The sequence below is a fragment of the Saccoglossus kowalevskii genome, chromosome 6, assembly GCF_978046115.1.
Source record: "Saccoglossus kowalevskii chromosome 6, keSacKowa6.1, whole genome shotgun sequence".
NCBI lineage: Eukaryota > Metazoa > Hemichordata > Enteropneusta > Harrimaniidae > Saccoglossus > Saccoglossus kowalevskii.
Genome location: NC_140646.1, coordinates 22,616,635 through 22,643,600, shown reverse-complemented (window position 1 = coordinate 22,643,600; position 26,966 = coordinate 22,616,635). Strand labels below are relative to the sequence as shown.

The window sequence follows — 26,966 nt, the reverse complement described above, 5'->3', positions numbered from 1 at the left end:
TATTGTTTTATAACCGTAGAACTAACATATATACTTTCCTGGTACGTAATACTGAGTTATCAAAGTTAAAATGACTGAAGATATGTACATTATGTCAAGTAGAGGCTCGAGCTCTAGTATAGCGACGTTGTACCTACAAACGTTCTATGGTATTTTATTGATATAATATACTTGCATTATTTTTGTGTTTCTTCGACAGATATATCCACTCATCAAACACAAGATGGGGCAGAAAACAGTGTCAGTTATCATCGGAACATTGGTTTGTTTACTAGGAATGTCTTCATGGATCGACGTCTATGGACTGTGGGTCCAATTACCACTAATGGTCCACTTTCTACCCGAGGGATGGAATTTAGCGTCCTATGTCGTCATCATAAGTCAAGTTGCTAACATTGGACCGTTAATATTCGTAGTGCTTAGCAAGTTCACCAAGTATCACCTTGAAGTACCCACTAATTACATCATCATCGGTATTGGCGCCATATCGTGTTTACTGCTTGCTTTCTTCTGGGATCACACTTCTTACGTCAACGGTGTCGAGCACAGTACTGCACTACTCACTCTCTCCTTCTTACTGGCTTTAGTTGACTGCACGTCGTCTGTTTCGTTCCTGGCCTTCATGCACGTGTTTCCCATAAAATACATGACACCTTATTTTATCGGCGAAGGACTCAGCGCGTTCGTGCCAGCACTAGTCGGGTTGATGCAAGGAGGAGGAGGGAATCCAGAGTGCAGAAATTCGTCAGTTTTAAACGAGACTTCAAACATTACCACTTACGAGCTGTCCTATTACAAACCGCCGCCACGTTTCTCCATCGGCACCTACTTCTTTTTCCTTGCTGCGATGCTCTCGTGTAGCTTCGTGGCGTTCACTATGCTGAACTACCTTCCGGTGTGTAAACGTGAACAAGTAAAGAGAGCCGGCATCGATAAGAACCTTCGACTAATCTACCGAAAATGTGCTGATAATGGGGACCAAGTGGTGATGGATGATATCCATTATTATGATCGATCAACAAAGACCATTGAATCAGATTTCGAGATACCTGCTACCGGTAAATCCAAAGCAAATAGTTCCATGAATACCTGTAGCTGGGTGTACATGCTGCTGTTGGAGGCGTGGGTCAACGCCCTCATTAGTCTATGGGCTACTGTAGACCCCCCTCCCCTCCCTTAGGGATTTTCATTGACCATAATTTTTCGTTAGCCAGGACCCTCAGCTATCTTAATCAGGTTGTTTACCATAAAATTGGTGGTGGGTGTGAGAGCCACGGCTGTTGCCATGGCAACGTATTTATAAAATAAGGGAAATGAAGAAAATGACATATCTCTGTAAGTAAACAACATACAAACTCAAAATAAATGTCTATGTATATAATTTTGATAAAGCCCAGTTGATGACCATGACCATGACCTTGGTCATTCAAGGTCAGGGTCATTGTGTAAACAAAAGACATTTTGAAAAAAAAATATGCTTGGAATTTGAGGCCAGAATTAATTTTCCAACATTTTAGATGGATGACACCTAAGCATATACTCCTTGGAATGTCATTATGGCATTTGACAGGAAGAGCAGACATCGTGAAGTTGGTGAACAGATTTGGGCACTGTGTGTCATAATCAGTTATACTAGAAATCCTGACTGCTATCCACATGGTTATAAAATCCCATGATAGTCCAATTCCACATGATAGTCCATTCCAAAACACAAGGTAATGAAGTGCTGCACCTCTGTTGGGACAATTTTGATGTCAATGAAGAGACAACATCTAGTGATTCACGAGACAGTCAATGACCAATCAAATGATGACAATTATGAATTACCTGTCATGGCCAGGGCAAAGATGCGATCAGTGACAGATGAAGTTAAAATAATAGAGCAATTTTTTTGTCAAAAAAACATGTTGAACCCAGCCTTAGTGTTCAGATTACTGAGCCTCAACAAACAAGAGAATATATTTCAGACGTCAAAGTATCTGACATGATATGAGGTTGGATTTCTCTTACTGGAGAGAGAAGAGAAGAATGAGAATCAATAGTAGAATACATGCCTCCAGTAAATGCCCCAATCACTGAAAACATGACTGTGATGAATGTGCTAACGATTTCCCAGGAGGCATCTGCTGCTGTTAGTCAGCCCTACACGATTGTTACATTCGATCTAGCTGCTGCATATGGAATTGTATGGACGTATCCAGATCGACTCAAGAATGTCATCATTTAACATGGGGCATTCCACATGGCGTGTGCATATATAGATGCATTGGGGAAATATATGAAAGGTAGTGGATTGGAGGAAGTTGTGGTTGAATTCACAGTATGTGCAAGTGGGTCGATAGACAAAGTCATGAATGGGTAACATTACAATAGGGCCAGGCTTGTTATCAGAACATCATTGGACGCTCTAGGTCGACTGTTGTTGACTTTATTCCATGACGATGTAGGTGAAGTCATTGACGAAGTAGATATGAAGTTAATGTCCAACTTAGCAAACAAGCCAAACTCAGAGAACTTGTGGAAAACCCAATATGGAAAGAATGGATACAGAAGTATGATGAGTACAAGGACAAGTTGCGTGCTGGAAAAAAAGGCAAAGCACCACAGTTATGGATAGGGTAGATGGATAAGGCATGGCTCCTTATGAGTTTCCTTAGGGCTGAACGTCAATGACATCACCTTTCATATGGCCTGTCTGAATGAATAGTTCCCTCTCTTCTTTAGTCAAGAAAATCCAAACTATGCAATTTATACATCACTGTACTTGAATGTACTCCTTAAACTTTCACACACACACCCTGGAGAATCTGCAGTGCAGAAGAAGATCACTGCATTTCAAAATTTTATCAATTCCTTCATGATACCTGATGTGCACAATCTGTATTGCATATAATCAGGGACACCAGTTTCAGACGAAATATCCATTGATTTACTTGCAGTTGACATACATGGCACCAACGCATACAAGAGATTCATATAAAAGAGACTAGTGCAGAAGACTTTTAATGCACCAATCAAGAGACTGAAGTTGAAGTAGTTTGCATCGATGGCAGTGAAACAGTTTGTAACAAGTTCAACAAAGAAGACAAAGGAACTGGTGGCAGAAATGTATTTGGGCAGCTCATACTACTTGCAATGAATCATGATCTATGCATGGAAAATGTGATGGCATACCCAGTGCAAACTGGAAGAGGGACATACTGTGACAAGCAGGCCAGATCCTGTGGTTCATATTATTGATGGAAATGCAATGTTCCAATCACTAACACAAATCCCACAAACCTTTGAAGAGTTGGCTCGGCGTATATTTGCGAAGCTCTCAAATATTACCTGTGTTGACTTTATCAGAGATACATACCAGACTCAGAGTATCAAGAATATAGAGAGGGAACGCCATGACACATTACATCCACATTCCCAAAATTAGAAAGTACACATTAAATACACATTATTTTAGCACATATAGTCAAGTAGGCCACTACTACACCTATTTTACCAATTTACATTTGATATGCTATTGATTCTAGACAATGCCTCGATATTATTTTTCAGGAGAAAGCCAACACCGGAATCATTCTCTACTGCTGTCATATTGCAATACACTGCATAGATTCAAGTGCCATCATAGTCCGATCTCCTGATACAAATGTTTTTCTCTTGCTGATGAAGTTTTCACAGAATATCAGAATACCACTAATCGTGGACACTGGTGTTGCAGACAAGCAAAGGTTGATCAACATCAGCTCAGCAGTCCAGGCAATTGGCAATGAGCTATGCAATACATTGCTTTCATTTCACGCATTCACTGGCTGTGATTCTATAAGCATGGTGATGAAGAAGAGGATACTGGAAATGATTACTACAACATACAAGATGATACATTTGATGACGATGATGAATATGTTGTTGATGGAGGAAGTGATGATGGCGATGATTACATATGACTTTTCTGACAATATGTAAATGTGTATATATTTACTCGAAAAAAGGATAACATTTCAGTGATAATCCACTGATAATAAAGGAAGAAAACTTTAAAAGTGTTAATACTCATCCCTATATGATTGTTAAGATAAATGAAAAGTGCTATTATAGAGATTACAAAGGAAAAGTATAATAGTAGAAGTATAGCAAAACTGTATGTTTGACACATGCTATGTTTTTCACCTTAATAATGAAGTATAATAACTACAATGTTGAATAATCAAGCATTTGTAATATTTTCTTGAATAATAACGAAATAGTTCAAGAAAGGAAATGAATTTTGGGACAAAATCTCAAATTTTAGACCAAAATCCTGTTTTTTTTCTATTGTTCTTTGTGACCTTGACCTTGTATGACCAAGGTCATGGTTACAATCAATCGGGCCTCACCAGAACTATATACCTAGACACTAAGTTTGTGTTTTTTTGTTGCTTAGTTTTAGAGATATGACATTTTCTAAAATTCTCATATTTCATCACTGCGTTGCCATGGATACAATCTGGCGCCCACACCCACCATTAATATTATGGCAAACAGGCAGATTTCATTTGCTGAGGGTTCCATCTAACTAAAAAACATGATGTGCAAAAATCCCTAAGCGGGGGGATGGTTTCGGTTATTGGCCCCCAGTCTACATGAACACCGTCATGAATTCGATCCAGACTTACTCTACATTACCGTACGGCAACGTCGCCTACCATCTAGCCGTCAAGTTAGGACTGATGGCTAACCCAACCGCCTGTTTATTTGTTCATTTTTTACCAATAAAAAACAATACTGTGATTGGATTTATATCTTTTCTGGGCAGCTGTATCGGTGCCTACATCATGTGGACGGCACTGGAGAGTCCGTATCCCGTGCTGTGTGGTAGTATATGGGGAGAGATTCTTGTGGTAAGTCTTACATTACAGATCATCAATTAAATTACTATAAACGACAATCATTTATAGCGTTCAGCAGTCTACAGTGGTGAGTAGAAATCTGGGGACGTTATCAATGTAACATTGTATAATTAAAATCAAAATGGCTGTTAGAATTCAAATTAACCATTTCAAAAAAGGTATTGTGACATCTTCGTTAGTTCAAATTTATCAAAGTGTTTCATTATGTATGTTGAGCTCTTGAGACAAGCACCATTGAATATTTGAATGAAAGCTGTCGATCTGTATTTAAAATTGTAACAATTATGTTAAGGAACAGCTTTCTACTTTTTTCTGTTTACATGGATATGAAAATAGTGTTCTAATTTGCATTCTAGAACCACGAATGTGTTTAATACAAACACTTATCCGAAAACACACGTTAACCAACAACAAAATGAACGAAAACAAAAATGAAGATATATATCGGAAAAAAATATCCATTTAGTGTATAATAGACATTTGCCCAGACATTTGCAAATTACAACGCCAATAAACAAACCTACACACTCCGGTCTCACAGCTGACATCACATTGCATGGAAAAAGAGGGAAAGACATTGGCTTATCATGTGACTTGCATGTCGGTACTAAAACGCGATACTGAGGACTGTCTTTGGCGAGACACATACAATACTCAATTGAATTATCTGTCGGCTTCATTTGTCAATTTTAGGCATACTTTATTTTTTCAAACACAACGAAACGATGGGTGAGGTGTTTCTGGGAGTTTTACCCGACTATGTGGAACATTGGAATTCACGTACTTCTTCCCAATAGTTCACCTCATACACACACAAACTAGTGAATTTCAACCGTGTATACTCGTAGTTTATCACGTCTTTGAACTTTGATTTGTTTGTCCCCATATAGGTACTAGCGTGGATCTTCATGATCGGGCTTCTTACTTACGTGAAAGTTATGATTGGAGTAATCTGTCGTGACAACGGACGCAAAGCCTTGATGTGGTGCGGCGCCGCGATGCAGGTTGGGTCGTTGGCTGGTTCTATCGTCATATTTCCATTGGTCAATGTGTTGTACTTGTTTACACCAAACGACCCCTGTGGCGACACATGCTGGAACTAGAATATAATGTAGATATTTCTAATTGATATCAACATTCATTTTATTCATTTTCTTTCTGTACCATATGTCAGAAAACGGCAAATAGATGCAGATAAATTAAAGAAAAAGAAGTAAAAATATACCAATTAAAAAGAATTGTTAAAAACCTATATTTCAATGCGATTTATGAAATACTCTGTGTTCACTGCATCCAAACTAAGTTACATAGATCTTGCTCTTGTAGTAACTACTATGAATATATAATAGTATAGTATGTCGATGTGTCATCTATGGATATATATATATTCTGGGTAAAGTATCCCACTTTTTCCAGAATCCTGCATAAACTCCCTACTGGGAAATGGAACTATTTTCAAATGATAAACACTACAAACATTCTAGTACATTTATCTGGTAAGCCTTTCGGAATTCGTAGTTATTTATCTCTGTTTCTCGTACAATGAAATTGTGGCAGATGAACGTTATACCCAAGGATCATATAGTAATGAACTTATGAATATTCATGCTTAATTTCAACTCTGTAACAAATTAACCAATGACCGACTTTCGGTTGCTGCATTGGCAGTTTCATTTTAGTACAATTTAGCGATAAGACAATTTAAGAGAACAAAATCTTTTCTTGGTCCTAGTTTTAACCATCTAGATGGACTCAAAAACTAATTCTGTATATGACATTCTGCAACAAAGCATTATGATTCGAGAAACATTTGGCAGATTTTAGGTATAAGTGTGATTAATAACAAGAAATTCACTTTTGTTAACACTATGATCTCTTTATTTATATTTCATGTAAATAAGAAGTGTGAGTTTGTGCCAGTCGCAACCACGTGGATTGAAGCAACAACTTCTACCAAGGAAGATATTGATACTGTACTCATTACTTTGGTTCACTGAGAAAATACTGTGCCGTGGGAATTGTCATTTCAGACAATTTTATCGACAATCCAAGCAGAGATATGCATGCATTTACTGCATACATTGTTGTATGTAAATATAAATAAATAGTAAATGTCGTGACAGGAAACGTCCCTCTCATTGTAAATGTTGTTGTCGAAACCCATCAAATTACAGAAAAGAAAATCACCCCCACCGAGAGAGGTATGGTGTGATTAGTACATAAAATCTCCTCAATAAAGGGAAAAATACATCGTATTATAACAAATTCAGTAGTAAAGTTATAGAAAAAATGGCGATAAGTTCCGACATTTATTTGATCAGCCGATCACACATGAAACTTTTCTTAAATTCGAATGTAGGTTGCACCAGGTTGACATTAATAACACAAAGAACCGCACGGGTCGCTTTCAACAAATAACCCGGTATAGTTGATGATTGGAAAAATGATGAATGTACCGATCATCGAACCAATCTGTATCATGAAACTGTTCAGCACTAGGTGATTGCGCCCTCTCAGGTGGGTGTAGTACGCCGCCATTACTCTGACATAAGTGAACGAGATATAGATAATGACGACGACGGTTATCTGTGTGCAAAAGAAATAAAGATAGAATTAAAGGCTTAGCCATATTTGTTAACTATTTGGCCTCCTTTGTTATACAAAGTTATGCTAGTTTGTTTTTGTTAGTTTGATTAATAATTTGTTATAAATCGTCTAACTGGCACGGCGTTGCAACTCGTAGTTTCGTAATGCATATGCCCTCATTTGGGACGCCTCGTAAAACTTACACTCTTTTCTCTCTCGATGAGAACACTACTTATACTCACCTCACAGTTTTAAATAAAACCAAGTTAGCGATTATGAACAATGGTTATTAACGTAACACCTGATCCCCTCTAAAAAATTTGTTTCGCATTTTAAGGTAAGGAATTGAAATTTGAAACCGACAGGGTGTCGATTTACTAGGTGTCATGTTTCACAACTTGTTTATTTATATACGTATAGCGGATGATTTTTTTTTTCAAAAAATTAGTATTTATTGATTTTCAGCCCCCAAGTGACTGTGACTCACCTCGATGAAACCGCCCCATACACTGCCACATAAGAATGGTGTAGGGCTCTGAAGTGCCAACCACATCACATACGACATCCCAAATGTTCCTAGTAAGGTGAGCCCTCCAGTGACGGACACCCGAGAGCATGGGTGATAACTTGCCAATAGACACGTAAACGGGATAGTAATTTGAGGCAGTGTTAACGTTAAATGGAAAACGTAACTGCCGTACGGGAGAGCCGAGTATGAAACCACGGACAACAGGATACCATATTGACACAACGATGTCCAGAATTGCAGGAAGCACCAATACACAACTGATGGTTGGCAAATGGCTCCCGGGTCTAGTCGCCGTGTTGCCACTGGCGGCGTTTCAGCAGATTCGCTGTTGTCCGTTTCACTGCAAGATTCCGAGTCCGTGATTGTATTAACTATCAAATCCTTCGTGTCCTCCACTATTGAGTATTTGGGGTTACGCACCCGTAGTCTCAGTAGCGATGGCAAAGTGTTGAGTAATGTATACGCTACAAGGCTACAACACATCATGCATATAAGAAAACCTAGAAATGTTTCCACTGGGAAAAGCGGTAGCGTGGTCGAATGTGATATGTCGTAACCTGTTGAGTTGTCCATTATAGTGTTGTTAAACAGCGATATATTAGTGCATTGAATATCGCCACCTACGCCCTGTATGAGAGCAGCTACTCCTGGCAACAGTCCACTTAATCCATCACCGGCAAAGTACGGGGCGACGAACGTCTCCGGGTAAAGTGAGATAAAAGCGAGAAATGATAATGTCGAGGTACAATCTACTATCGATAATAAGCCAATCAACAACAGAAAAAACACGCTGTGCTCCCTCCCGTGTATAGTTGTTGTGTGGTCCCAGAAAAATATCATGCATGTCAGCGATGCAATGCCGGTGAATATTATGATAAAATTGACGGGTATCTCCACGTGTCTTTTACTATATCGAGTGAACAAGAAAAACGCAAGCGTCGCGATGTTGGCTATTTGGTTGATGAATGTGATGATAGAGGGCAGACGCCATCCTTCAGGTAACACATCCACCATCAGCGGCAGTTCGACAAAGACACCACTTATGTCAATCCAGGCGGAGACGGCAAACATACCAACGAGACATTTTGCCAGAATCGTTGACCAATCCCTTCCCATTGTTCTGTCTGTTAATGCTAGTAGTTACCTGGAAAAAAACATATAATCTGTGAATAATTACTATGGGAGGGATTACTCCCGGGGTCTGACTTAAAGAATGATCTGGTACGCATGTCTGTGAAAGAAAACGCTTTAAAAGGGTGTTTTTTTAAGAGAAGCACGTTAACGCGCGTTACGCGTTTAGGGTTACCATTCCAGTCAAAATAGACAAAAAGGGTGTCTTTTCCAGTACTGCCAACGCGATAAGGGTGGTTATTTTTTAAATGTGGTTATCGTTTTTTTTTTATTGATTTAAGGAATTCAATGATCGCAAAAACGTCCGGACCCCTGGTTAACGACCCTCGATCACGGGCGATCACGGCAGATGACCAACCCGTGCTTAGACTGAAGGGTTACTAGAAAGCTCAAATATCGCGAGATCAGGCACAAGTTCAAGGTGCGTGATCTTTTAGCTTTCTAACAGTGAAAAGGTTACGAAATTTTGACCTTTTAAAACGTGTTTAGGGTCATTTTGAAAACCCCTTTCACAGACATGGGTTCCAGGTATTTCCACAAGTCGGACCCCCGGGGGGTTACGCTGAATTTTATAACATTTCCTGATATCCCAGTAATAACGAGATAACATGCGGGAGAATCGATATTAAATCGACACAAAGCCTACAAAAAAACAAATAAGAAATTCAGCGTATTCTTCGTTATTGAACTATTCCACTTGGCGTAGTCAGAATTGTATACAGTGAATGTAAAGTAAGAATATTATGTGTGTTTTCCCGTTACTTTCCATGCAGAATCAGTGCAAACCAAATTGTAGAAATGCAGGTGAAATACCATCGTCCGAATCGCGCGCTTTCGGGAGCTCAATGTAAACATGCTCGCCCACGAACCCGTGCGGAATTGCACTGAGAAGTCGTGTATTTTACCTCGGTAAATTGCATAGATCTGATTGGATGCGCCTCTAAAACATGTGCCCAATCAGAGTTGGCGTAACATGTGACAACTGGTCATAAACAAAACGTAACCTTGTGTTGCCGATCGCGAATGAATCGCCAATGCATATTTTGGCGGTCTTTCCACCGTTCCCACTTGCTAAGATTGTTTTCGGTACCTGGCCTAGTACTGAACAAAAACTACAGTTGGTGGAACTATTTATCTTGACTATGATCACTTCAACCGATTTCATGTTGTTTACATTGATACAGAATGTTTACATTGAGCTCGCAAAACCGCGCGATTCGGACGGTGTTTTAAAATTTAAATGCAAAAATGTGCACGATAGTAAACATCACGCAGTGCTTATCGGGGGAAACAATCCTACACTGTGCAGTCGTTTCGCTGTTTTTGTTTTTGTCCGTGACACAGTGGCGATCTGAAGCCACGGGTACAATTTTAACTCGAGTAGTTCATTACCTAACAAAGTCGATAATAGTTAATAGTAGGATTCTAATTAGGTTTATTTGTCTATTTTAACACATATGTTTTGACCGCTCATGTCGCCTAGTAGAACTACTTTTAATGAATTCAGTTCCAAACATAATTCACAAAATGCGACATACAGTCATAATATTGGTATAATCATAGTAGAGGGTCGGCAAGGGGTATTTTCGTAAGCTGTAATCAATTGTTATTATTTCCGTAATAATGCAATTTAAATAAATAAAAAACGTAAATTCGTAGACATGGGCAAGCTGTATTTTATTCGTCCATAATTTGAACAAACATATTATTTTTTGTAAGCGTATAAAAAGCACTTTTCAAATTAAATGTCATAATTCGTGTGTAATTTTCAATTTTAATTCTTAAACTTAAATTATCAAAAATGTAAAATGTAATTAGGAATTTGCTTTATTTGTAAAGTGTAAAAACCAATGTTTTACTGTAAATGGAATTTTCATTTTACTTCCTGTAAAAACGTAAAATGCTGTTTTTCTTTCCTGTAACCTGTACCAGCTACCCCCATGCTTACAGTTAACAATGCTAAATTCAAACACAGTCCCTCTATCACAGGGACTGTGATTCAAATAATACACTTGTGTGTCAAACACTCGTGCGCTTTCCTATACCAACGCCACTGTATGAATCAGGTAGTTCATATGAGATGGTAACACTCTGTTCAAATGCAACAGAACTCTATTCGGTACAGGCACATTGTGTACAATCATGATGGTACAATTAACGCTACCTCGATGTCCCTTTCATGTATTGTTGTCCACCCGCACCCTAGAACAATATCTGACCAAATTAGAACCAACGGGGTTAATTGAAAGCACTGTGGCCTGGCTATTAAATTAATCGGCGCTGACGTTTTTGTTTTTATTTTGTATAAATGGTTAAAGACTGAATTCCTATATCTCATTAAAATGTCGATCTAAATACCGAAAATGTTCACTAAAATCGAGTTAATAATTTTTCCATAGAACCGTGTGTGGTTCAAATTCATGCAAAGACCATTGTATGTAGATAGGTTTCAATCGTCAATGCGTGTCGAAATCGAGTGTATTGTATTGTATTGTGTTGTGTTGTCCGCGATTTAGCAACATTCAAATCTGAGTCGAACAGGTCGTCACATTTCTTGTTTTTTCAACTTGAATTATGGATCAGAGGCGTGAATTGTGACCCGGAATTACGAGAAAACATGGCCGCCTGAGACCGATATTATTTATATTTCAGTTGTGTATGTTAATATGTTCATATGATCGCCATGGATAAACGGGCGTAGAACTGTGTACTTACTATTGCAGTGAAAATTCCAATCGACTCTCTGGCTCTCTGTCTTCAGGTGTAGTTGTGTCCGGATTTCTCTTCGAATAATTTAGATCTGTACTGTCAATATAATCACAACCTTACTCCATGATAATAACTAGTTGGTGTGGAGAACTAAGGGTTTGCCTGGCGCTACCGGCAGTGTGTAGCACAGTTAGCGAATGTATGTCAAGATGGCGGATTATTTATCATGCTGACCCGCATCTGAATACACACACTGGTTTCGTTCATAAGTGATTATAACAGAAAATCTATGCATATTTTCAAATGCAATTAGGTTTCCCATTGGTGCTGTATCCCGGAGTTTTGTTCACGTGTAGTTTTGTCATTTTTATCGTTATATGATTTTACTTAAATTATTTAATTTTCTAGTCAGATGGTTTCAAGGGCACGTCTTTTATTGCTTTTTGTGTACATTTAATATAGTATAATTATTTGTAAACGCACGTTGGCGGCGTCCATGCCAATGCTACTGGAAGTGTTCATACGTTGCCGTACGGGTGGGTCATGCGATATCAAGACAGTGTAAAGTAAACAAGAGGGTAGGTAACGAGAAGGACACTGAAATAAGACACACTTTATAGCGTATGATATTTCTTAAATATTGTGAATTTGCTGTAACTTAAAGAAGCCGACCTCGTGGAACTGACCAACAAAATATTTCTCCCGTCCAACTGAAAACAGCGTACACAGAAGGTGTTGCCAAATTGAAAATTGAGCTTATTGTTCAGGTTGGGGTGAAGGTGAAACATATAGGTAGAAGTCACTTAAAATGTTCTATATTCTGCGTCCACGTGTCACCACGGGTTGCTGTGTTGGCTTATTATCAATGAATGAAGTCAATTTCACAAATATGCATTAAGTTCATCGTATATCGCTAACACTTGCACGACTTTGGAACACTTTGCCACTTTGGGACACGAACTGGGGGGGGGGGGGGCTCCCGCACTGTTCTGTCATGAATTTGTTTTTGCGTATCTGTTAACCGACTTAATTAGTTGATTACGAGCGAATTGCTGTGTTATGTCCGTCATCGTTTAGGTCTATTTGAAGTTTTGGACGGAACTTGGCTCAGTGATTTGGAACTAATTACGAGATAATCGTCGCCATTTTGACAGTTTATATTCATAGTTATTAATGTAGTGAACGATTAATCAAAAGATATGACGTATTCAGTACTTAGTGTGATTGGCTTTATGATTGAAGGTTACGTCCTAGAGTCTTTTACTGTTTTGTAATTGGTTAGAGTTTTGAAAATGAATAAAGAGAGTTTGAGTTGGTCTCGGCGAATACTCCACGACAGACACAGTCCGAGAGAGTCCAGGGGCGAGCCTTGAGGCAGTCCAGTCTTGGGCTAGTCTTGGTTCAGCCTTGTGAGAGTCTTGGGGACTTTTCCCCAGGGCGCTGTGTCTTATAGAGTGCTCCAAAAGATCGACTAAGACGAGAGCTGAAACGTATTTCGTTGTGTGTGTCTTATTTGACTGTAAAGTTAAAGTGACTTTCCCGATCTCGTACCTCAAGGGGACGAGATAGAGAGACGAGACGAGTTTCCCCCCTGGCAAGTGTGGAGAACCCCTAAAAGAAGATTTTCCCCCTGATAGTTCACCACCAGTTCGCGTATAGTTCACGACCAGTTCACGAATGTGTGCGCATCAGTGCCCACATTGACACGAACTGGCACGACCAGTTCACGCATAGTTTGTACTGATTATGGCGTTTACTGTATTCATTTGTACTGATTATGGCGTTTACTGTATTCATTTGTACTGAGTATGGCGTTTACTGTGTTCATTTGTACTGAGTATGGCGTTTACTGTATTCATTTGTACTGATTATGGCGTTTACTGTATTCATTTGTACTGAGTATGGCGTTTACTGTATTCATTTGTACTGAGTATGGCGTTTACTGTATTCATTTGTACTGATTATGGCGTTTACTGTATTCATTTGTACTGAGTATGGCGTTTACTGTATTCATTTGTACTGATTATGGCGTTTACTGTATTCATTTGTACTGATTATGGCGTTTACTGTATTCATTTGTACTGATTATGGCGTTTACTGTATTCATTTGTACTGAGTATGGCGTTTACTGTATTCATTTGTACTGATTATGGCGTTTACTGTATTCATTTGTACTGATTATGGCGTTTACTGTATTCATTTGTACTGAGTATGGCGTTTACTGTATTCATTTGTACTGATTATGGCGTTTACTGTATTCATTTGTACTGAGTATGGCGTTTACTGGATTCATTTGTACTGATTATGGCGTTTACTGTATTCATTTGTACTGATTATGGCGTTTACTGTATTCATTTGTACTGATTATGGCGTCTACTGTATTCATTTGTACTGATTATGGCGTTTACTGTATTCATTTGTACTGAGTATGGCGTTTACTGTGTTCATTTTGACTGAGTATGGCGTTTACTGTGTTCATTTGTACTGAGTATGGCGTTTACTGTGTTCATTTTGACTGAGTATGGCGTTTACTGTGTTCATTTGTACTGAGTATGGCGTTTACTGTGTTCATTTGTACTGAGTATGGCGTTTACTGTATTCATTGTACTGATTATGGCGTTTACTGTATTCATTTGTACTGATTATGGCGTTTATTGTATTCATTTGTACTGAGTATGGCGTTTATTGTATTCATTTGTACTGAGTATGGCGTTTACTGTATTCATTTGTACTGATTATGGCGTTTACTGTATTCATTTGTACTGATTATGGCGTTTACTGTATTCATTTGTGCTGAATATGGCGTTTACTGTGTTCATTTGTACTGAGTATGGCGTTTACTGTGTTCATTTGTACTGAGTATGGCGTTCACTGTGTTCATTTGTACTGAGTATGGCGTTTACTGTGTTCATTTGTACTGTTTATGGCGTTTACTGTATTCATTTGTACTGATTATGGCGTTTACTGTATTCATTTGTACTGAGTATGGCGTTTACTGTATTCATTTGTACTGATTATGGCGTTTACTGTTTCATTTGTACTGATTATGGCGTTAACTGTATTCATTTGTACTGAGTATGGCGTTTACTGTGTTCATTTTGACTGAGTATGGCGTTTACTGTGTTCATTTTGACTGAGTATGGCGTTTACTGTGTTCATTTGTACTGATTATGGCGTTAACTGTATTCATTTGTACTGAGTATGGCGTTTACTGTGTTCATTTTGACTGAGTATGGCGTTTACTGTATTCATTTGTACTGAGTATGGCGTTTACTGTATTCATTTGTACTGATTATGGCGTTTACTGTTTCATTTGTACTGATTATGGCATTAACTGTATTCATTTGTACTGAGTATGGCGTTTACTGTGTTCATTTTGACTGAGTATGGCGTTTACTGTGTTCATTTGTACTGAGTATGGCGTTTACTGTATTCATTGTACTGATTATGGCGTTTACTGTATTCATTTGTACTGATTATGGCGTTTATTGTATTCATTTGTACTGAGTATGGCGTTTATTGTATTCATTTGTACTGAGTATGGCGTTTACTGTATTCATTTGTACTGATTATGGCGTTTACTGTATTCATTTGTACTGAATATGGCGTTTACTGTGTTCATTTTGACTGAGTATGGCGTTTACTGTGTTCATTTGTACTGAGTATGGCGTTTACTGTGTTCATTTGTACTGATTATGGCGTTTACTGTGTTCATTTGTACTGATTATGGCGTTTACTGTGTTCATTTGTACTGATTATGGCGTTTACTGTATTCATTTGTACTGAGTATGGCGTTTATTGTATTCATTTGTACTGATTATGGCGTTTACTGTATTCATTTGTACTGATTATGGCGTTTACTGTATTCATTTGTGCTGATTATGGCGTTTACTGTTTCATTTGTACTGAGTATGGCGTTTACTGTGTTCATTTGTACTGAGTATGGCGTTCACTGTGTTCATTTGTACTGAGTATGGCGTTTACTGTGTTCATTTGTACTGTTTATGGCGTTTACTGTATTCATTTGTACTGATTATGGCGTTTACTGTATTCATTTGTACTGAGTATGGCGTTTACTGTATTCATTTGTACTGATTATGGCGTTTACTGTATTCATTTGTACTGATTATGGCGTTAACTGTATTCATTTGTACTGAGTATGGCGTTTACTGTGTTCATTTTGACTGAGTATGGCGTTTACTGTGTTCATTTTGACTGAGTATGGCGTTTACTGTGTTCATTTGTACTGATTATGGCGTTAACTGTATTCATTTGTACTGAGTATGGCGTTTACTGTGTTCATTTTGACTGAGTATGGCGTTTACTGTATTCATTTGTACTGAGTATGGCGTTTACTGTATTCATTTGTACTGATTATGGCGTTTACTGTTTCATTTGTACTGATTATGGCATTAACTGTATTCATTTGTACTGAGTATGGCGTTTACTGTGTTCATTTTGACTGAGTATGGCGTTTACTGTGTTCATTTGTACTGAGTATGGCGTTTACTGTGTTCATTTTGACTGAGTATGGCGTTTACTGTGTTCATTTGTACTGAGTATGGCGTTTACTGTGTTCATTTGTACTGAGTATGGCGTTTACTGTATTCATTGTACTGATTATGGCGTTTACTGTATTCATTTGTACTGATTATGGCGTTTATTGTATTCATTTGTACTGAGTATGGCGTTTATTGTATTCATTTGTACTGAGTATGGCGTTTACTGTATTCATTTTGACTGAGTATGGCGTTTAGTGTATTCCTTCGAACTAAGTGTGCCGTTTACATTATTCCTTTATTCCTCAGCTCCTGAGAGCGAGGTTATTTGTAGATATGCTGGCGATCGCCTCTGTGTTTCCGGAAGTACTATGGGGGATTGCATGATGGGAGTGGAAAGTCTTTTGATCATTAAATTAATTTTGGAAAAGTGAAAACTAAAGTGACTGTGAAATAAAGGTTGGTTTTAAACGCAAGGTCAGAATCCGGGGTCGAAATACGTCACAATACATCCATCAAGGCGGTTGCAAAGTGTCAACAACTATGGATGAGGTAAAAGACTTCGTTTGCAGTTTGCGTGAATGGCCGGGGAGAAAAATTCATGCAAATTCTGTGCTTCAGTAACAGTATTTGCTTCTTCTTTTTTTTGTGCAATACAAGAAATGCTGCCAATAAACATGTAATTCTAGTACACAAAACAACCCTGGGACGTTTATCTTGAGAAATTAGGAAGACAAAAATCCCCTGGAACAGTCGTTGTGAAGCAATAGACATGCTTCGCCAGGGTATCAAGTTTATTTTGATTATTTGAAGATGGAAACTGCTGCTTTATGGAAGAGCAAAGTTCAATGTCATTGGCACAGTAATGACGTTTTTAGTGGGGTGACTCGCTAGAAGTATTCGCCGTGACTCCAGACTTCTCATTTGGGTTCTGTCACCAAACTGTACATTTTGACGACTCGTATGCACTTCTGGGACTTGTAATAATTTTCTGGAAACTGCATAGCAAATCACATATTTTCCTTATTAATTGTTCATAGTTTTTATTTTCAGTTTTATTGTTCATAATTATTTACAGTAATAACATATTTTTCCGATTGTGTGCATGACAGCTTTGCCCACACACAATAAGACAATATGTACCAATATGTGTGAGTATGTTTCATGGATTAATAGGTCACTCCTTTGCTTCAATTCCAACTACATCTCTGGAATATCACTTGCTGTTTATCATCCATATTTTGATATCTCACAATGTGTCGATTGCGTATCTGGAAATTCTAACTACTATTTCGCAGAATTTGACCAGCCTTGCTTTTACCAGTCATTTAAGTCAACTCCCATATTTTTCTTCGCAGTGAAGGTTAATGCAGATATATTGTAAATTACACAGAGGTAACATTACAATACATTTCTCTTCACATTCCACTGTATTACATAACAATTTTTGAGCTGAGGCAGTTGTGGTTCTACAACCATCACCAGTTCTCTTGTACTGACTGTGACGTTTCATTTGAATACTGTAGACAACAAGTAACCTGTAGAATGCTGTGTGGGTAATATTTTTTTATATTGATTTTTGTTGCATTTGCAGCAAATAGTTACCAAACAATGAGAAATCTACAGGATTGAATATACCCCACAGCTGGCTTCAGATGCATAGTTCAAGCCTGTCTAACCGGTGCTTACACAAGGATTTAGTTACAGCACCTAGGTTACAGCTTAATGTTCGAGTAATCGCAAGAAATTGACATGACAATAGAAATTCATTAAAGACTGGCACTTCCATGCAATTAACAGCGAGTGAAATTCCTGGGATTGAAACATATATTTTGAAGTCACTGATGTAGGCAACGAATAACTGCAAGTTGACATAAAGACGAGGTAGTTTATTTAATCAGTGCTCAACTAGAGGCGGAAATTATAATTAATTTGTTTATTTCAATTTCTCCTGACGTCAAATAGAATACACTGGTGAAACACGGTAGTAACTGTGGGTGAAAGGATGTTTTGGGGTGTAGTTTACATTGTATATGGAGTGGTAGGGTTGGGTGTAATTTGTTCATTTCCAACTATTATGAAGACACGTAGAATTTCACTTAATTTATTTTTGCTGGCATGTTTTCAAGCATTACATGTGAATCTAATTTTCACTGCGCTGTGTCTCAATAGAGTATGAGGGGAAATGGCATTTTCACTGGAATTTATTTATCATGGGAAAAATGTTTTCAGTGATAATGAAGTATTATGACAGATACCCTCCCCGTGGCTTTCATTGCGTATGGAAGTTATTTTCACGAGTGATGCGGTGTATACTGCTGCCGTACTTTCACGAGTGAAGCCACGGGGAGGGTGTGGGGTTTTGTTATTATACATAGGTCCCATATTTGATTATTCCATATTAAAAAAAGAACGTGCAACAAACCGGGATAGAAATTTAGGTCGGGGAACCCAATTGCCCATTAATATGCTCCAAAACAGTGCTGCGACCTAGCAACGCTTGTCAATGTAGAACGCGTGTCGCTGTACGTGTGAAAATAAAATAATCAGACGTCTAATTTGAGTCATTGTCCGAATAAATAACTCGTGGATGTTTAAGCGCGGTGGTCGTAGCGCAGCGCGTGTTCGAATTTCATGTAAATAAACAATGTATTTTACACGCGTTACATACGTCGCTATGAGTCCCATATCGAACAGGACGCGACACGACGACTGTCGCCCTTTAGTTGGGACCACGACAGAACCAGAACTTAAACTGGGCGACTACGATACACGGTTTATGTTGAAGTTAAAAGTTCCTCCACAGATCTGTGCATTGGCAAACATGCCGTGCAACTGCGGTACTCCACTGACGGAATGACTTTCGTTGACATCGGACTCGTGAGCTGCACCTTACAACTTCGTTTGTGATGTTGCTTGCTGGTCGTGGATAGACAGAGTCTTGGTTACCGGTTAAATGTTGCTCATTTGGCGTTGGTAATCTTTATTTGGATCCGAGTAACGCCGCAAAGTCGCCAGCAGAAACCTCATAGTATATCGATGTTGATGGTTGCGGCTGCATATTAACCGGAGATTTTACTGCGGGTCCAGGCTGCGGGTGAATCTTCCGAGAGCCCTTCAAGATTTATAAAACCCAGTTTCCAGGTGGTCAACAAACATTAAGTTCTCCCAATCCTAGTATTCTATGTGATGTACATCCGTCTAACATGCCAACAATGCTGGTGAACGACTCGGATCATATTGAACCCGACAAAAATAGCAGACGGAAATGTGTTTACAAAATAGCGATTTCTTGAAATAGATACCAGGAAGGGGAGGGGGTAAAAGAAAAGTTATATAACATTTTATTATTCAATAATTTATTAAAATACATAAGTTTGTCCAACTCCCTGTGATACAACACCTCAGACATAACTCATTGTACTCGGCTTGAGTGTGGGCAAAAATTTACTATTTGAATTTTTGATATCTTTTTTCATTAATAAGAAAGTTGACCCCGAAGTTAGAGTAACTGTTCAGCAGGAATGGCTTTTTAACTCTTCTGTGATTTTTTTTGGCATGGCTGATTCTGTTCATACTTGACAGGCAGGTACCATCACTAATTGGAAAAACAATTCTGACCTACTGCTACCATGGCAACAGCCAAAATCTGTTTTTTGAATACTTTCGCCCCAAATGTATTACCTCCTACCAGTCTTGTAATAGCAGTGTCTAAATGATCATGTCTTTTATTCACGCACTGGTAAGAGATCACCGGCGCCGACATTGTTACCACTGTCAACGTAATCCCAACGCAGCTTTGAACTTTGAATAAAATGTAAATGCTGCCTCCAATCTAGAAAATACTATCGCAAAACGGTTGGAAATAATACATTTAACGACTGAATACGTCCTAGTCCTAACAATAAAATAAAGTGACTTCTAATGACTGCCATGTTATTTTGGGAACCTCGTATAAGGTGCCCGGTTTTAGTATTGCTTGTTTTTTACCGGCTTGTTTTCATTGACAACCGAAGTATTTTTATTTTGTAAACAAATTTTTGTCTAGTATACATTTTTGGCATATTAGGTGTACATCACATGGAATACTACGATTGAGAGAACATGATGTATGTTGACTGATTTTTATCATAGTGCGAAGTACCAGGAGGTTACTTAGTTCCAAATAAAGATTACCAACGTCAAATGAGCAACATTTGACTGGTAATCAAGATTCATTTAATCCACGGCTAACAAGCAACATCACAAGCGAAGTTGTAGCATGCAGTACTAGTAAGTCATCCAGAGTTAGTGGGACCAGCACAATACAAACGTGATCTTGATAATAGGATTGTGTTCAAATAATAGAAGCTGACATTTTTGGACTAACATTATGTAATTGAAACACAAAATATAAGTATTAGAGGGATTACAAAAGAGGCTATAGTTAATATGGGCAGATGATTTGCTGGAGCCATTGGTAAATTTATGTAATTGATTATGCTGTGACAATGTATACATGTATGAACAATTATGTGAATATGGTGTTGTGTGTTATAGGAAGTAGGTGATGTCTTAAGTCTTTTGGTTATGTCATTTGAATCAAGAGGGGGAGGTTAAAGTACTTGATTGGAAAGAATGATTATATTTGTTCTTTGGCAGTGAATGGCTTATTTGTACTTGACTGTAACCCACCCACCACTTGATTGTAATTTGGCCAGCTGCTATTAGACATCACTCAGCATGACTAGTTGGAAGACAACCATGTAAAAATAGTGTGAATAGAATAAACGTCTGTAATGAACAAGGAAAAAATAAAGTTTTTATTTTTTATCTTAACCATCAATATACAACAAGTTTACAAAAAAATTCGAGTAAGAATAAAATAAAAAGTTGAACCAAGATACAGGTGATGGTTGAATTATCTCGCCTGGAAGAAAATAAAAAAACAAGTGGTAAGGATTATATATTGTAATGAATGATTTGAGTAAGGTGTTGAGTAGAGGAATGTTCAATAGGAAGAACATTGTTGAAATGCTTTGGAAATGATTGGACTTTCCATAAATTAAATCTTGAGGCACATTGTAAATAACTAGTGAGAGGATGCTGAAAGCACTACCGTGCATTCACGCATCCTCTCAATGAAAACACAGGTTATGCACATTTACATTATAATGAGGTAAATTAGTGTTGTAAACGGAGTGTCATGATTAAATCTGGTATGATGTGCATGGAACGACTCATGGTGCAAAAGCAGATAAGTGTTGACGGAAGACCCAAACGATAATATCACCACCAACCAATTTGGTAGTAGTCATATTGCCGAAAATACTATATCTTGTTGTTTTCAATAAGTATATGTGCAGCAACAATAAACTGTACAAAACCAGTAGTTAACTGTTTACAAGACAGTATTATAGACCCATATCATGCAAAGTTACAGGGTGTTGTACAAATATACCCCCTAACTTTTAGGCTATTGTATGTTCATCCAACTGTCCATTCAGAGTGAATAAGAAATAAAGTAGGTGCAAAGAGACTATATGGAAGGTAATTGTACTTCATAGATTTATCAATGATGATATCAATTCCATCAGACTGATAGAACCGCTAAAAGTAATGAATTTATCGCATGGCAATGGTAATGTGTCGTCTGACATATAACCGGAGTGAACTGACCATGTGCAAAAACAGCATTGTTGGTTTGCATAAGACAGCCCACACACATGCTATAAGGAGTAAACTTTTTGTATCACCAATGACAGGGCTGTAAATGAGTCAACATCAAACCAGAAACATAGAATGTAAATGCATGGACCTGTTTGTACAGAATCCCATTTCATCCCTCATTATTTATGTGGATCATGTTAAAAAGATCTCAAACCATTATGAGGCCAATGAAAAACAAATTTGGTGTTTCCAGTATTAGAGTAAAAAATATTGGGTAGTTAGGCAGGGATTTTATTATTTTAGATTTATTTTTTCCCCAACATGTTCAGTCTATATCAAATACAATCATTTTAAACAATTTTTTTTTACATGATGATATTACTATCAAATTTTGTTTATTTTAGAAAAAGGTAACTCATTTCCATAAAAATAAAATTAATAACAAATGACAACACATGTCATTGTTTAACGTTGAGGTGAGTGGCATGAACTGTTGTTCGGTGGCACCATTTCAAAAATGGCAGCTGGCGACAGAAAAATCTTCACTGATGTACATGTGTATGTAGTGAGCACAAGGAATTGGCCCCTATCAGTTTCTGCCTAATAAATGACAGTTATGTACATTCCTGCTGTGGCCATTTACCTACAATAGCAACATCACAAGCATGATAAAAGCCCCCTGATGTACACATTGCAGCTCTTGCTGTTTCTTGCATGTGACAAAAATCCGCCTAAATCACAAGAAACTTGTAGTGAGCCAAACAATGATCATGAAAAAGTAAGAATGAATACAGCCAGCCATGTCAATGTGGTAAATAAAATGCAATTTCTTGCATGACTTTCTGCTCAATATTATAGTGTGTATAATATATAGCCTATGCCGAATAATCAATGGTGTGGTCACAAATGGATCATAAAGATTAATCATGATCACATACTTCATATACACTATAACATTACATTAATGGGCAAAGACTATAAATCATATCCATGCCCCTAGACATGACTACATCCGAGGTCATCATTTTGCCAATGCCATTCTTGCATGTCATTATTGCTGGTTGCATAGACTAGACTATTAATGTACAAGTATTTACACATATCGGCCTTAATTGGTTTTAGATGCTATTTTATTGAGATGCATCGTGACAACTGTGGCCGTGAAGGACCGGTCGGTTAAGTAATTGTTACTAGTCGCATCGTGCACACACATCATATGAGTTCACAGGCCATAGGCCTAGTAAATCGCCGTCATCATTTATATACTACGATGCAATATTTATTTTTGGTCATTAGTTTCTCTGATTCGTGACATCATGTGCCAATAAATCCTGAAAATTGGCTTTACTAAGCGATGAGTCGTTTAGTACAGAACACTGAATGATCATAGCATGGTGTGCAGATTTTTTAGAGGTAAAGCAATTGTTAAGAATATATTAAAATTTGTGGAAAAGGGCAAAGGCTCTTACCTTAGTACAATGTCTGTACGGCGTCCTGGGCTGGCTGGCAAAATAATTACGTCATCGAAAGATGCGTGTACGTGAACTGTAGACAATTTCCATGACACTGCATTGCATGCGTAGAGTCAACGTCACGATTTCTGCGTATCAATTTTTCTCCGCCTTTTTCAACAAATACTAGTAATTCACTTTTTCTCATGGGAAAACGTCGTCAATCTTATTTTATTAGCCTGAACTTTGTCTTGACAGCGCAAATTATACCCAAATAAACGTCTTACGATGATTTCTGGCACCCAAAATTGATTCTCGACTCAGTCCTAATTACGCGTTTAGGAATGACCTGGTGATCCAAAATTGACCTCGAATGAAAATACTGCCGCCTACGGCGGGCCCCAGGATCATTGCGTCCAGTCAGTGGAGTACCGCAGTAGCACGGCATGTTTGCCATTAGCATTGTATTCAAACGAATCATGTGGTGTGCCGTTCTCGTTCAAACCCGGGATTCGATCAATAGGGGAGTTCCAGTAAAAAAAAACACATTGCAAATCATGCAAGTTCAACATTTTCAAACCAATATACTAAAACAGAAATGCTCAGAGATGCAAAAGAAGGATAGATATTACTTTTCACTATACACATCTCTGTTGATACTATCCCTCACATATTCTACTCCCAATTACTCCTGCGTAAAATGGACTAGCCTCTTTTCATGTTGACATTCAGAGTAAAATCATGTGACAGGCTGTTAAAATTGGCTGTTGCATACTCTTTCGCCGGTCTGGAAAATGTGTTTAATTAGCTCTCATTCAAGCAACAATGCAGATTTCCCAGTGGGAGTGAAACTATTCGACTCTGCCACTAAAAAATCGGGGTGTTTTCAGCAAAAAACTAATAACCCTGGAATGCACACAACATATTGAATTTCGGAACAAATCGTGCATTACTTACAGCAGCAGAATACCACAGAAATGTCAGACGAAACATGAAAACACTATATATTGCGTTTCAGCCTGAACCCTCTATATTGCAATTCAAGGAATTAACCCCATATGTGCATCCATTTCCCACCTTGGTATCACCCACCCCTGAAAACAAACTCTTAATACTGTCATGAATTTGTTTTCGCGTATCTGTTGACCGACTTAATTAGCTGATTATTAGCTGAATTGCTGCGTTATGTCTGTCATCGTTTAGGCCTATTTGAAGTTTTGGACGGAACTTGGCTCAGTGATTTGGAACTAATTACCAGATAACCGTCGCGATTTTGACAGTTGGTTTCCATAGTTATTAATGTAGTGAACGATTAATCAAAAGATATGACGTATTCAGTACTTAGTGTGATTGGCTTTATGATTGAAGGTTACGCCCTAGAGTCTTTTTACTGCTTTGTAATTGGTTAGAGTTGTGAAAATGAATAAAGAGAGTTTGAGTTGGTCTTGGGGAGCACAGCACGATAGACGCAGTCAGAGTCGTGGTCCAGTCCTGGAGAGCCTTGAGGCAGTCCAGTCTTGGGCGAGTCTTGGTTCAGCCTTGTGAGAGTCTTGGGGACTTTTCCCCAGGGCGCTGTGTCTTATAGAGTGCTCCACAGATCGACTAAGACGAGAGTTGAAACGTATTTCGTTGTGTGTGTCTTATTTGACTGTAAAGTATAAGTGACTTCCCAGATCCCGTACCTCAAGGGGACGCGATAAAGAGACGAGACGAGTTTCCCCCCTGGCAAGTGTGGAGAACCCAGAGAGAAAAGAATTTACCCCGTGATACGTTTTGGATGATCCCGGGCAGGTGTTTAACACACATTGACATCCTGTGAAGGAAAGTGAAATGGCGAAGGTGTGTCTTTCTTGTGAACCGAACTAACAGCTCGACGACTCAGAAACTGCGCTTGACGACTAACGACTTTACCCGAATGACCCCGATGTACAACGCTGAAGAGATGAAGACTTCTGAACCCCTTATGAAGGATGAGTATCGTATAGGACTGAATAATTAAGAATTGAGCGACATTAAAGACAAGATGAAGAAAAAGAACGACCCGGACTAACGCGACGACAAGAGGAGACGCTTATAGACTTTGATTAGAACTTTAGCTATCTGTCTATTGCTTAGAGAACCGCTCATTGGACACTGTAACGGACGCTGTAACTCAAGGACGTTGAACTCTTTTCACAATCCCAACACTATTGCTCAGTAATGTAATGTATTGCTGTTTTTTTCTATTGTTTTTACCGTTTTTTTAGTGATGTTGAATTGTATGTATGTAAGCGCCCAGATCTTTGTTTTGAAATGATATTTAGGGACGTTCGAGGTCCTTTATAATGATTTAAGCGCGCCTCAGTGGACAAGTATTTGCAACACAGTGTTTTGAGTTTTGTGATGTTTTATGGAGTTTTAATGAGTTTATGAGTACGGATTATGATGGGGAAAGTAATGCCCCAATGAGTTTTTCAGAGTTTTGAGATTTGTCGAGTACAGAGATACCGACGTTTTAAGAGTTGTTTTTGTTTACGTGTTGTTCCGGAATACTTCTGACGCTTTTTGAGTTGAGAGCACCTTTGTAACGGTTTTTTTAATATCTTTTTGGGATGAGAGTTTGGTGCGCCCATATATGTATTGTTTGATAAGGCAAGCTTTTGTTCATGATTGACAGGATTATATGTAATTCAGTAGTTTCTATCGTTTTAGTCTTTTTCCCGTCTTTTTTGTCAGAGAAGTAATGTATTATGAAAGCGAATTTGTCTTTGCATTCCGTTTCCACGCTGTATGACTTGTGTTTAGATTAACGATTTGTGAGTTCAGTTGAAGTTTATAAGCGTACATGACAGTGACAGGAGTTTGATTAATAGCTTTTTATTCATTGTTTATTAGTTACCGCTTTGCAATGCTTTAACCGAGAGACGCATCCCTGGTAATCACGTGATCATGCTGTCGACTGCAGCGATTGGCTGATCGCTTGGTTCCACCGCCATGCCTTAGTTTTTTTTGACCTTTTGATATAGAGTTTGTAACCTTAGTAACGGAGAAAGTGCAGCGACGGGTTACCTCAGCAAACTGTTTGAGAAAAGTGAGTCGATTGGTAGCCTTTCCCTTGTTTTTTGATTCATAATCGTTGATATTTGAGACTTTATAACCATTGTATTTAGACTTTATAATCAGTTTATTAATTAGTGTGTTTTTGCTCTTTTTTGATTTATTCCTTTTATTAGTATTGTATTTAACCCTATGACGATGAGTGGCTGACGGTATCTTTGATTTATGAACGTGTTATGCCAGGAGGCACAATCTCAGTTTGGGTGAAGGGATGTGTCATGAATTGGTTTTCGCGTATCTGTTGACCGACTTAATTAGCTGATTATTAGCTGAATTGCTGTGTTATGTCTGTCATCGTTTAGGCCTATTTGAAGTTTTGGACGGAACTTGGCTCAGTGATTTGGAACTAATTACCAGATAACCGGCGCGATTTTGACAGTTGGTTTCCATAGTTATTAATGTAGTGAACGATTAATCAAAAGATATGACG

The 26,966-nt window shown here is 38.2% G+C and overlaps 1 protein-coding gene, 1 long non-coding RNA gene and 1 pseudogene across 2 annotated transcripts; 1 reads left to right on the top strand and 2 right to left on the bottom strand.

The window, feature by feature from the left end:
- The first annotated feature begins 223 nt into the window (after window positions 1–223).
- Window positions 224–6,858, top strand: LOC100377221 (solute carrier family 52, riboflavin transporter, member 3-A pseudogene; annotated as a pseudogene).
- Window positions 6,737–12,054, bottom strand: LOC100377368 (solute carrier family 52, riboflavin transporter, member 3-B-like). Its single transcript, XM_078007750.2, has 3 exons — window positions 11,848–12,054; window positions 7,960–9,145; window positions 6,737–7,472 (listed from the first exon to the last, which is right to left on the bottom strand). The coding sequence occupies exons 2-3, from the start codon at window positions 9,115–9,117 to the stop codon at window positions 7,263–7,265; spliced, it is 1,368 nt and encodes a 455-aa protein (XP_077863876.2). The 5' UTR covers window positions 9,118–9,145; window positions 11,848–12,054; the 3' UTR covers window positions 6,737–7,262.
- A 9,065-nt stretch (window positions 12,055–21,119) lies between these two features.
- LOC146742162 (uncharacterized) lies at window positions 21,120–23,504 on the bottom strand. The gene is made up of 2 exons (XR_014929814.1): window positions 23,459–23,504; window positions 21,120–21,249 (listed from the first exon to the last, which is right to left on the bottom strand). It is a non-coding gene; the product is annotated as an uncharacterized LOC146742162 (long non-coding RNA).
- Between the last annotated feature and the right edge of the window lie 3,462 nt (window positions 23,505–26,966).

Bases quoted from the DNA above. Each gene is read 5' to 3' on its own strand.
- LOC100377368 (XM_078007750.2), bottom strand. From the start codon at position 9,117: ATGGGAAGGGATTGGTCAACGATTCTGGCAAAATGTCTCGTTGGTATG. The intron at 7,473-7,959 runs GTGAGTCACAGT...TTTTGCACACAG, and splicing joins TATGGGGCGGTTTCATCGAG to ATAACCGTCGTCGTCATTAT.